We start from the raw sequence: 12657 nt of genomic DNA on the forward strand, positions 1-12657 counted from the left end.
AAAAACAAAAAAAAAAAAAAAAAAAAAAAAAAGGGATAAGTGTGATAGGTGAACTAGAACAACGGCAACACAAGGCATAAATTCCACAAACCTAATCAGAAACACACACATCCACAGGATGAACGATAAGAAACAGTTGAATATAGCTAATTTGTTCAGAGCGAAAAAGGAAAATGATGAGAGGAGAAAAGAGAACAGCAGGAGCACTTTTGGAAATAATGAAAAAATAATCATAGATAAGGAAAAAAAAAAGTCCATTTGGTCATTATTCACGGAGGTGGATGCGACAATAGGTGAAGAAAGGGGTGGAAAGAAAAAGGATGACGATGGAAATCCAAGCGTAGACATATTCTTCACCCCGCGAAGTGTACCCCAAAAAAAGGAAGAGATGGAAGAGAAGGTGAAAAATGCAAGCGTCAATGCAAGTGCCAATACAATCCCCAACACAATTCCCAACACGATCCCCAACACAATCGCGAATACATTCCCCAATACAATCCCCAACACAATTCCCAACACGATCCCCAACACAATCGCGAATACATTCCCCAACACAATTCCCCACACAAACGCCAATGTAAACCTAATTCCAAGGTTGTTTAAAAACGCACATGAAAACTATGACATTAAGAAAGAAATAAAAGATATTGCTAATAGCTTTAAACGAAAGAATAATATTTTATTGGGCGAAAAAGAAGAAGACAATATGATAAACAATATTCTTCTGTCGACAAAAAGAATAAAAAGGAATGGTGAAAAGAGGCAGTTAGCGTCTTGTGCCACTCCCACCCACCCCCCTGCGTTCAATTCCTCCATGTCATATAATGCATATAAGGAATTTTTTGCAAAACCTGGCAAGAACGAAAAATGGAAAGAGAGCAGAACAGAGCTTGATAATAAATCGTACTTGGAATTTTTAGGAAATAATAAAATAAGTCACAAAATAGAAAACGATAATATTATGAGTAGAATGAAAGAATCCAATAAGTTAAGTACGTCTTGTTTGCACTCATCGAATGAAACAACTGTGGGGGAGGACAAGGAGAAGGATGGAAGCAAAAATGTGAAAAACAGAAAAGATGGTTCAACCATCATCCCTACCAAAGATAGTGCTATAGGAATGAAGAAAATAATAATGAGCGAAGAGGATAAGAAGAAAAACATGTACAATACATGCATAGTAAAAAAGAAAAATGTGTGCATCCCTGTAAATGTAGTAAACGAAAATAATAAAAGGAATGCAATGAAAATGAAAAAGGCACATGAAAATATTTTTAAAAAATGTAAATTCGATATTTTTCATCATCTGGGAGATGATATATTTAGACATATCATATCAAATGTGAAAAATAAAAATATGATTTTACTAAATAAAAGATTTCGAGATATAGTACGATTTCTGCGTTTAAAATTAATATATGATGAATCATTAAAAAATTCCATTCCTCCAGAAAGCATTATAAAAACCATGTATGCTTCTGAAAATATTGAAGTTTTAGATCTATCAGGATGTTCACACTTAACTTCGCATCATTTTAATCTATTTTGTAACTCTAATAATATCAAATTTAATAAAACCTTAAAAGTTTTGTGCTTAAGGAATTGTACCAAAATAACAGATTCCAGCTTAAAGGTTCTTTTGCATCGATTTAAATATTTATCAATTGTGGATATTCGAAATTGTTATAAAATTAGCCACGATGGGATATACCCCCTACGTTTTAAAAGTACTTTACGAAAATTGTATCTAGGCAATATAACATCTGCCAATGTATCGAATTACCATTCTGATGACACACTAAGGGTCTTATTTAGTTTTGCTACTCCCACAAAAGGAGAAGGGTGGTGTGGACATCATCCTCATGTTACTACTTCTGAAGAATCTGGAGAAATCGTTCAATTGGACACTCCTCTGAATCATTTATCTTGTTTCGAAATAACAAATGCGAAACAGTTGAGCGATATTTCTTATCTATACATTATTTCAAAAAATTTAAAAATACTGAATTTGAAAGGGTGCAACATTGATGACACATCTTCCAATTTCTTCAAATGCCTTACTAACATGATTGCCTTAAATTTAGCAGACACAAAAATATCAAATGAGGTGATAAAAACTGTGTGTGTTTACTCTCCTCAAATGAGGGTTCTTGATATTTCAAAAACGCTCGATGTGGACAATGGCACAATTTTGCTCGTAGCAAGAAATATGACCCGCTTGCGACGGGTTAAAATTGCCTCCCTACAGTAATAAATTGAGCGATGTGTGCATATAAATAATGCATGTGTTTCTGCTTGTGATAGATAATATCTATTTGAGAGGAGTGTGTGTATGTGAATAGAAGCAGAAAAGTGATCGAAATAGCAAAAAAAAAAAAAATGCAGATTTGTTCGTTACCTGCCCCCATTGCACCTCGACCCTTTTGCAACGAGAAATCTCCCCCAACACGAAATTCATTCAGTCAATCATTTTTCTCTTTTGTGATTTGTCGATTTCTCAACATCTCAATTCGTCCCTTCACCGTTTCATAGAAATGTAGACAATTTCTGCATCAGGGAATTTCTCAAGCACTGTAAGGATCTAGAATCAATTGATTTTTCAAATTGCTGGAAAGTCAATAATTCCTTCTGTAACATGAACGGATTGGACATACCATCAGGTAATAAACAGGAATTTTCCCTCATTACGTACCCACACAAACGCAGGGAAATAAAAAAAAAAAAACACAATTTTCGTTAACCACTATACAGCACTCTTTTTTATAAAAGAACATTATCAGAATTATTAGCAGTGTAAAGTGCCAGACTTATTTATTACATTTGATCTATATTATATTTACAAGATGGGATGCATACCGTGCATCCATGTAACATATCTGTCTACACATGTACCTATCTATATAAATATTTCTTTTTTTTTTTTTTTTTTTTTTTTTTCTTTATGCTTGCCTTTCAGGACCCAAACTGAAGGACTTGGGAGTCTACCAATGTTCAGTTGACCGACGGATTTGCGAAGAAGCACTCATAGGAGTTGGATGTTCTTCTGTGCGCGTTCACATTTATAACGTACGGAGGAAAAAGAACAATGTGTCCAAATGGTGCATTGGGAAAAATATCACTGTAGTGTTAAAGTTGCACATTACATATGAAACCGTCTACTAATATGAATTCATTCATTTATTTGGTTATTTTATTGTTCTTCTCCTTCTTTGCTTTGCTGCATCATTGTTTTGCTGCTTCATTGTTTCGCTGCTTTACTGTTTCGCTGCTTTACTGTTTCGCTGCTTTACTGTTTCGCTGCTTTACTGTTTCGCTGCTTTACTGTTTCGTTTTATTTTTTTTAACATTTACCCGCAGGAAATGAAAATATTTGAGACATCCATATACACGGATGTTGACAAACTAGAGTAAGGGGACATCATCATATGTGTATGGATTTTAAAAGTTACAACTTCCTCGCAACATACAAACCACACACACCTAATCTTTAACATGTGTATATATATATATATATATATATATATATTTTTTTTTCCGCTTTTTTATCACCATTTTGAAAAGACTAAATTTGTATATAGTGATGTTATTCTTTTATCATTTATTTTTAACATTATTTAACTGACTCTTTATATTTTACATTTTTTTTTTTTTTTTTTTTAAATTGAATTATATTAACAAGTTTTTGAATATGACTTTTTTTTTCTTCATTGTCTTTTTCCATTTATGGCTGAATATAAAATTTGAAGGAATTTTTTTATGTCCAAAAGTTCCTTTTCACTTTTTTTTTTTTTTTTTTTTTTTTTTTTTTTTTTTTTTTAAAATTTTTTTAAAAAAAATATTTTTTTATATTTTTTTTTTTTTTTTTTTTTTTTTTTTCATTTTTTGTTTTATTTTAAATTTTTATGATTTTTTTTTTTTTTAAAATTTTTTTTTTTTTTTTTTTTTTTTTTTTTTTTTTTTTTTTTTGTATTTTTAACAAGTGTGTAAAAACAAATCCATTCATACATTTTTCACATCAGTTTCAATTTTTTTTAATATTTGCAGTGATGCATAAAATAGAGGCGGATATAACAAGAATATGGGTCAAGGGCAAAAATATGCATACAAAATTGTACATATATATATATATATATATATAAAGGGGTAAAAAGGATGTGTGATAAGAAAAAAAAAAAAAAAAAAAAAAAAAAAAACATCACATTATTAGTATATATATAAATATATACAACATTAGATATAATATATATGTATGTAATATAACTGTTATATAATATTTTATTTAATGAGTATACCCCGCTAACTCTGTGTTCTGTGAAAATATAATTTTAAAACTTCATTGAATGATGAATATTTTTACCTGGCTCCCTCCTCATCTCAAATACATCCCATACTCTTTTTTCCTGTTTTCATTTTTTTCCGTTCCCATTCTGTCCACCTGTATATTTTTATTTGAATGCATAACGCAAACATGAATTAAATAAAGGAGTACTAAATAGATATACTTATATATATATATATATTTGTATATGTATGAACTTAAATTTCAATTTTAAATTGGTCCAGGCATGTATGATTTTTTACCCCTACGTTCGTAAGCATATGGATGTATACAAAAAAAGAAAAAAAAAAAAAAAAAAAAACTCGTACGCATGAAAATGTGCGCCTTAAAAAATTTTCAAATTATGTATTGCACTTTTAGCTTTTTTATTTTTGTTTATTTATTTTTTTTTTTTTTTTCTAATCAAATTTTTGTGGTCCGTTTTTTTTTTTTTTTTTTTTTTTTTTTATCACCTTTTATGTGATTCATTTTTAACCCATCCCAGTAATTAAATGAACTTTTCTCTTTTCGAAAGATTCCATAAAGAGTGAAAATGCCTCAGAGGGTTTCTTTTTTTATTTTCTTTTTCGGACATTATTTAAAAAAAAAATAACCATTAAATAACCATAAAATAACCATAAATAATCATAAATAACCACAAAATAACCACAAAATAACCACAAAATAACCACAAAAAACCAGAAAGATAAAATAAAATAATGCAAATGAAATGAACTAGTGCAAAAGAAAAAGAAGGAAAAAAGGGGGATACATTTTTTTTTTTTTTTTTTCAAAAGGACGAAAAAATAAAAAGATATAAAGAAGGGGAGGGGGAGTTCATTGTATACAACTCACATCTGAGAAGTAATGAGTAGGTCCAGATGAAAATATAATTGAGAAATTCAGACCCAATTATTATAACAGTGTGTTATCGAGTCTTATTATGTTGAAATGATGGACAGCAATGAGAAAAGAGGTGCAGCAGCTGAGGAATTTGCAAGGAGTGCACTTGAGGCTGCAGATGGAGATGTAAATGATGCTACAAACTTTCCCGTCGATAGGGGCGATGAGGTAGCCAGTGAACTCTCAAACGTTTATGAAGATGCAACAGAAAATGGAGATAATGTTGAGAGTCAAAACAATAATATGAATCAATGCAACCAAGAGAGGGAGATGTCACAAAATCTCATGAGGAAGGAGATTGTCCCCATAAATACATCTTCAAATATGCTAATAAACAGATTTGGTAAATGTAAAAAAGGAAGAGAGGATGAAGAGAAGCACCATAGTAATAAATGCACCATGAACAGTGGAATAAATAAAGAAGGAAATAATAATGATAGAGAATGGGAAGATATTCCATCAGAAGTGGAATGTGCTATATGTATGAAGCTTCTAATAATACCAGTTACGATTCCATGTGGTCATAATTTTTGTCGAGATTGTTTAGAAAAGGCAAAAGAGTATAATAATTCATGTCCATTATGTAGATCAAATATGGGAGATAAAAAAAATATTAACATTCTATTAGCCGATTTGATAAAAGAGAAATATCCATTGACATATGCGAAAAGAGTAGAAGAAATGGAAAAAATGAAAAGAGATAAAGAGGAAAAAATTTTGAAAGAAAGATTTGATGCCATTAAAAATTCATCAGTTATTCCATTGTTTAAAGTTCCACTAACATCTGGCCCATATTTCCCAGGAGAAGTATTTGATTTAAATATATATAATGAAAAATTTATCAATCTTATAGAATTCATATCGACCGAACGTACATTTGCAATTACGTCCAGTAAGGATAAAGGAGAAAATGGGGATGACAAAATGTATGGAATACATGTAAAGATATTACAGCAAAGTAAGATTAATCAAGTATTTTGTATAAAATGTGTTGCAAATTTTAGGGTGATTTTGTACAATATAATACATTTTCCTCAGTATGAAAATTATATAGCTAGCCATTCTCCACTTTTTGACGAAACGGTACCGTTCAATTTATTTGAATACTCCTTATTGAGGGCTAGCCATGGAGTTGGAAAAAGTTCAGGTTCATCATTTCAGAATGATAAATATAGGAACAATATTTCTTTTGTCGAAAATGGAAGAAATTCAACATGTAAAGAAATTGATAAAATTTATGAAGACAATTGCAAAGTTACTGATAAGGGAGGAGCAGGAGGAGGGGTCCTTACCAATAAAACGATAATTAATTTGGGAAAGGAAAAAGTGGAAAAATTAAAGGCATTATTAAACAAAATCGAATTAGAAGATGATATAAACTCAATTTCGTTATATTACGATCAGTATAGAACCATTATAAACAATTCATGTGATACTACTGATTATAATATATACAATGCTGTGAATTATTACTCCTGTGTGATATTTTCAAGGATCTGTCTCTTGTGCATACGGTATCAACTGAATCGATTTGGCAATGCTGGAATCAGATTGTTTAATAGCAAATTTAGAAACGTTAAACTTACCTCCTCTGAACCATCCAATGAAGAACTAGAAAAATTTTCCTACTCCCTAAGTAGTGCAATTATTTCAAGATCTATTTTAAAATGGAGATGGTTTAAGACTACCAATACGACAGAACGGTTAGAAAGTATAACTCAATATTTTTTGAGAAAAAAAAACAAAAGTATCCTAGCCCTTGACAATTCTCGTTCCCCCTTGATTCATAGATTGTTTATGTTAGATTCCATTTTATCCTCTCTCCTCTTCCTCGTCTTCTTTTTGATCATTATATTCGTCAAGTACTTTTCTTCCACTGAATGGCGATGGAGAGCGTCTCCACTGGGATGATGGTGTGAGGTCCTTTTAATGTTCTTCAAATGGAAAGTCATGCTGAGATGGCTGAAAAGGAGAAATAATTTCGTAATGGACCATTGTGCGACGTATTTTTTTTTTTTTTTTTCATTTTTAAGACGAGTTGTAGGAATAATTCCGTTTAATTTACTCGTACTAAGTTTTTTTCCCATTTTTACGGCCCTCTTAACTGCCATTCTATGGCCATTTTTGATCCCCCTTTTTTTAACGTCTCACGTTTTTGCTCCCATGTATATTATTCTATTTTATTATAATTCTTTCACTTTATTTTATTTTTTTAATTATCCAAACCATCCTCCAAGGACATGATAGTAGCATATTCTTTTTTGTTTACCTCCAAAGGAATAAAATATTCGTACCTTTTTTTTTTTTTTTTTTTTTTCGATAAACCAGCATAATTGGGTATAGTGTTTTTATTCAATTACGTATAGAACACACACACACACACACACAAGTGCTGCATATTTTGCATTATGTCAAAATGGAATATATACCAATTCGGGGTACAAATGATAAGAATAGACAATTTTTTATTCACATCGGGTCTCTCACTATACAGCACATAAAAAAAGACAGGGTACTTTTCTCCCCATAATTGCTTTAACAAATGAGAGAAAAAAAAAGAATAAAAATCAATCGTAAAGAAGTGGTCATCTAAGTAGTACATCTCAGTGAAGTACAGGAGCCGCAAAGAAATTGACACATGTTCATAATATTTGCACAAATGTGAGAATATCGATTGGGCTTTCAAGCAACACACACAACATTTTTTCATCCTCGGTGCATATCCAATTCAAATTCGAATTTAAATTCCATATTAAAAGAAAAAAAAAAAGAAAAATGCTTTCAATTAAGATACAGGATAAGTATAACCATAAATAAGATAGATGTCTTTCCTTTTCCTTAGGTTTTTGATACCACCCTACCTCGTGCTAACGGTCGATTTTTATTTCGCATAGTCATACAAATTGTTTACGTATTATTTATACACGATGGATCAGGGACCCGGATTGGGTATGACACACTTTTTTTCTTCCAAATGGTAACATGCAAGTGTGTGCATAAGTATATAACCTAGATATACATGTTCTCACCCCTAAGTTGGTATATACATATATATATATCCATATATACATGTGTGTGTACACTTAGCTCAAATGGACAGTACATAAAAGAAATGCCACAGGAATATAGACATGTAACGTGGAATTACCCCATCCTCTTCTTTTTTACCTGAGTCATTGGGTTCTAGGAAATTACATTACCCATGTGTGCATATATCCAACTGATTGAAATGTATCCCCCAATGTGGGTGTGCCACGATCTGTATTGCAAAACTGTACTTCTCTTAACAAATACATGTTTACTTTAAGTGTATGAAAACGTGAGAAAATGGAAAAAACGCTAAAGTTTCTTCAGTTCCAAGTAGTATTACATTACCATGTTTTCACTCTTCATTTCACCCCCCCCCCCTTCATATGCATGTTGTTTATATTTTCACAATTTAAACATTTTAAAAAAACAATACAGAGAAAGTATTCAATTGTGGTGTTCATATAAAATGAAATGTTTTTTTCCAAGTGACCTACAATTTTTACTAGTGTTTTTTCTTGCCACCCCTAATTTGCATAATCAAGAAGTGAATCAATCTGAAGATCAACATATATTATGACTTTAAAAATGGAGAAACGAAAAAAAAAAAAAAAAAAAAAAAAAAAAAAAAATTACACGTTAATTTAAGCTTTCATATGAATACGTTTTTTTTTTTTTTTTATCATTTTGTTTACATTTAACAGATCATACGTGGTAAAACAATAGGAAAAAAAAAAAAAAAAAAAAAAAAAAACAACAAAAGGTTCATCATTGCTACATTTTGCTTACGGTTCCTAATTTGTTATGCAACTTTACAAAGGATATATTTTTATATTTATATTTTTTCACATCCCTATGCTTTCATTTTTTTGGGGATTTTTTTTTTTTTTTTTATTAAGTGCACCTATCCCTTTTAATATTAAAAACTTCTATAAAAAAGAAAAAAAAAAAAGGATAAACAAAGAGAAGCAGCAAAGTGATGCAAAGAAAAACAAAGAAGAAATGTATATGAAAAAGTAAAAAAAAATTTGTATGAAAACGTAAGAAAAAAATTTGTATGAAAAAGTAAGAAAAAAATTGTATGAAAACATAGAACATATATATCTTTAGCAGGCACATATAGATAGATATGCATAATATATATTTAAAGAACAATCTTGGAACATAAAGCGTACTTATTGTTTCGTTCACCCATCGCCCTACTTGCTAAAGTAACCCCATATTTTAATTCATTTGAAGCATACTATTAGAACATCATGTGAATTGGAACTGAGAAAGAAAAAGGAGAAAAACGTGAAAAGTGCAAATGCACGAAACAGCGAAAAAACGAAGATGTAAAGAAGCGAAAAAATATAAGTGAAGGGTAAATAGGTATATCCATATACATCTGATATTATTTTACTTTTGTGCTACTTACAAAAAAGAACGAAAAAAAGGGGAAATAATAACAAAGAAAGAAGGTGCAACAGCGTAGGTACATCCTTGAGATTGACTAGAGGAACGAATGAAGCAGTACTGCAGATACGAGAAAAATCCATTCGCACCCCTATAGGTCGTATACAATTACCAATTCTACAGTTTTAATTGTTCCATTTTTCCCTTTTTTTTTTTTTTTTTTTTTTTATTTCTTCCCCAACACTATTCCCTCTTTCCCATGCACATTTGTGTACGAACCCGAAACATTTTGAATCCTTTGCCATCTTCACACACTGTACACCCGTTTCTTTAAATGTAAAATTAAAAAAAAAAAAATATATGAAAAACGAATTAATATAGAATTAATATTGAATTAATAGTGAATTAGTAGCGAATTCGTAGCGAATTAGTAGTGAAAAAAAAAATGCATGAAAAAATATATCAACTTACACTTTTTGCATGAATTGTGGGAGCCATTTTTACCCGCATTACAATTCTTTCGTGGTTCCTATCTATTCAACAAATAGCCACTCGTATATGTGTGGGGCTCGTATTTTTTGAACATCTGACCGAAAGCATAATCGTGGAGTTCCATACACACATACACACAATGCATAGATTACTTCCTGTGCACCGGACATATACACTATTGTTATGCACCTTTCCCCTTTGCATCCTTCTTGTATGACATTTTTTCAGATGAATAATGAGCCCTTTAAGTTCAATGTGAACGCCCCATCATACTACCCAGGAATGACACACCAAGGGAATGAACACGAAAATGAACATGACAATGAACATGACAATGAACATGACAATGAACACGAAAATGAACACGAAAACGAACATGAAAATGAACATGAAAATGAACATGAAAATTATGGGGAAAATGTATCTTCATCCATGGGGACAGAGAATGTGGAAAATCCAACGGTTAATGATATACAAGATCAAATCAGTAAAATGGTTATAAATGATCAAGAACGAATTGATGAATATGCAGATGATATCCAAAGTGAAGAAAATAAAACAAAAGAAAATGAAGAGACGCAAGAAGAGCAGGTGTTAGAGAAAAAAAATAATTTGACACAGGTTGATCCAAGGCATCACTTAAATATTATTTTTATTGGACATGTAGATGCAGGAAAATCAACTGCATGTGGAAATATTCTCTACATACTTGGTTATGTGGATGATAGAACGATTGAAAAATATGAAAGAGAGGCAAAGGAAAAAAACAGGGAAAGTTGGTTTTTAGCATTTATTATGGATATTAATGAAGAGGAGAGACAAAAAGGAAAAACAGTGGAAGTTGGAAGAGCACACTTTGAAACAAAGGATAGACGATTTACAATTCTTGATGCACCTGGCCACAAAAATTTCATTCCAAATATGATTAGTGGTGCTGCTCAGGCAGATGTTGGTGTCCTAATCATATCTGCCCGAAAAGGAGAATTTGAAACGGGTTTCGAGAGGGGTGGACAAACCAGAGAACATACCTTGCTTGCTAGAACTTTAGGTAAAGACACAAATTATTATACTAAAGTGACTCAGAACGTGAGTCTAAGTTAAATTTACACGTGTGCGCGCTGTACTTGTCTCACGTCACGTCTACACGCTGCTCTTGTCTCACATCACGCCTCCCATCCTCAGGAATCAACCAACTCATCGTGGCAATAAACAAAATGGATGACCCAACATGCAACTGGAGCGAAGGAAGGTATGATGAAATTCAGAAAAAGATTACGCCATTTATAAAATCATGTGGATACAACTTGAGTAAAGATGTGTACTTTGTTCCCATTTCTGGTCTGACCGGTCAGAATTTATCTGAACATGTATCAGACAAAAATTCGAAAATATATGACTCAAGAGCAAGTTGGTATGACACATCAAAACCAACTTTATTTCAAATTTTGAATACCTTGCCTCCACCCCCATGGGATGAAAATGGTCCTTTACGAATTCCACTTCTAGAAGGATATAAAGATAACGGAATCATAGCAGTTGGAAAAATAGAATCAGGAACATTGTATGGAAATAATATGAGTTGTATATTAATGCCAAATAAAGTGAAAGTAAAAGTGATGAATGTTTATTTAGAGGAAGATGAAGTACCTTATGCAAAACCAGGAGAAAATGTTAGAGTCAAATTATTAGGAGTAGAAGAGGATCAAATAAGTAAAGGTTTTGTTTTATGTGATTCGATTAACTTATGTTCGGTAGTTAGTGAATTTATTGGCAGAGTAGCAATTGTGGAATTGCTTGAACACAAGCCAATTATAACAGCAGGATATTTCTGTATTTTCCATGCACATACAACATGTGAGGAAATACAATTTGTTGATATGTTAGAAGTTATTGATAAAAAATCAAAAAAAAAAAAAATCAAACCCAAGTTTATTAAAAATGATTGTATTGTGACAGCTCACTTTTTACTCTCCAACCCGGTATGCATAGAGGTTTATGACAAACTACCACAGCTTGGCAGGTTCACTCTGAGGGACCAAGGGAAGACCATAGCCATAGGAAAAATACTTGAGTTGAAGGCATAATGTCAGGTTGTGGGTACATTTTTTCACACAGGTACATGTTCTGCTGTGTCAATCTCGATGCATGCATGGATGCATGGATGTTTGTTTGTTTTTTATTTGGATTGATGCATCATTCAACCTTGTGCTATGGAATAGTTGAACGATTCATGGTGCTAGATCACCTTGTGGCTGTGTATACATTTAGGGCTCTTAATTTACCCGTTTATATATGCACAAGTGTATATGTTTATATATATATATATTTATCCCAACCATGTATATAGATGACTCATCATGAATAGCCATTTTATTTATACACTTTCGTCCACATGAATGCATGAAGAAATGGCACTCCGACTTTTTACCGTGTTGCATACGAGTACCAGTTGTGTTAGTTTTTTTTCACTTGGAACATTATCATATAGAAATGTATGAGACAGGGGAGGGGGGGGGGGAAGA

At 31.6% G+C, this 12657-nt stretch overlaps 3 protein-coding genes across 3 annotated transcripts; all 3 read left to right on the forward strand.

The window, feature by feature from the left end:
* Window positions 1–118: 118 nt before the first annotated feature.
* PGO_092000 (leucine-rich repeat protein) lies at window positions 119–3411 on the forward strand (the record flags this gene model as incomplete). The annotated part of the gene is made up of 4 exons (XM_028687788.1): window positions 119–2247; window positions 2533–2660; window positions 2957–3066; window positions 3358–3411. 4 exons carry the CDS (start codon window positions 119–121, stop codon window positions 3409–3411), a joined length of 2421 nt encoding a protein of 806 aa, XP_028543589.1.
* A 1858-nt stretch (window positions 3412–5269) lies between these two features.
* Window positions 5270–7132, forward strand: PGO_092010 (RING zinc finger protein; the record flags this gene model as incomplete). Its single annotated transcript, XM_028687789.1, has 1 exon — window positions 5270–7132. One exon carries the CDS (start codon window positions 5270–5272, stop codon window positions 7130–7132), a length of 1863 nt encoding a protein of 620 aa, XP_028543590.1.
* Window positions 7133–10363: 3231 nt separating this feature from the next.
* On the forward strand, window positions 10364–12219 carry PGO_092020 (translation elongation factor EF-1, subunit alpha; the record flags this gene model as incomplete). The annotated part of the gene is made up of 2 exons (XM_028687790.1): window positions 10364–11183; window positions 11318–12219. The coding sequence occupies 2 exons, from the start codon at window positions 10364–10366 to the stop codon at window positions 12217–12219; spliced, it is 1722 nt and encodes a 573-aa protein (XP_028543591.1).
* Window positions 12220–12657: the final 438 nt, after the last annotated feature.

This window comes from Plasmodium gonderi (assembly GCF_002157705.1).
Source record: "Plasmodium gonderi DNA, contig: Chr09, whole genome shotgun sequence".
NCBI lineage: Eukaryota > Apicomplexa > Aconoidasida > Haemosporida > Plasmodiidae > Plasmodium > Plasmodium gonderi.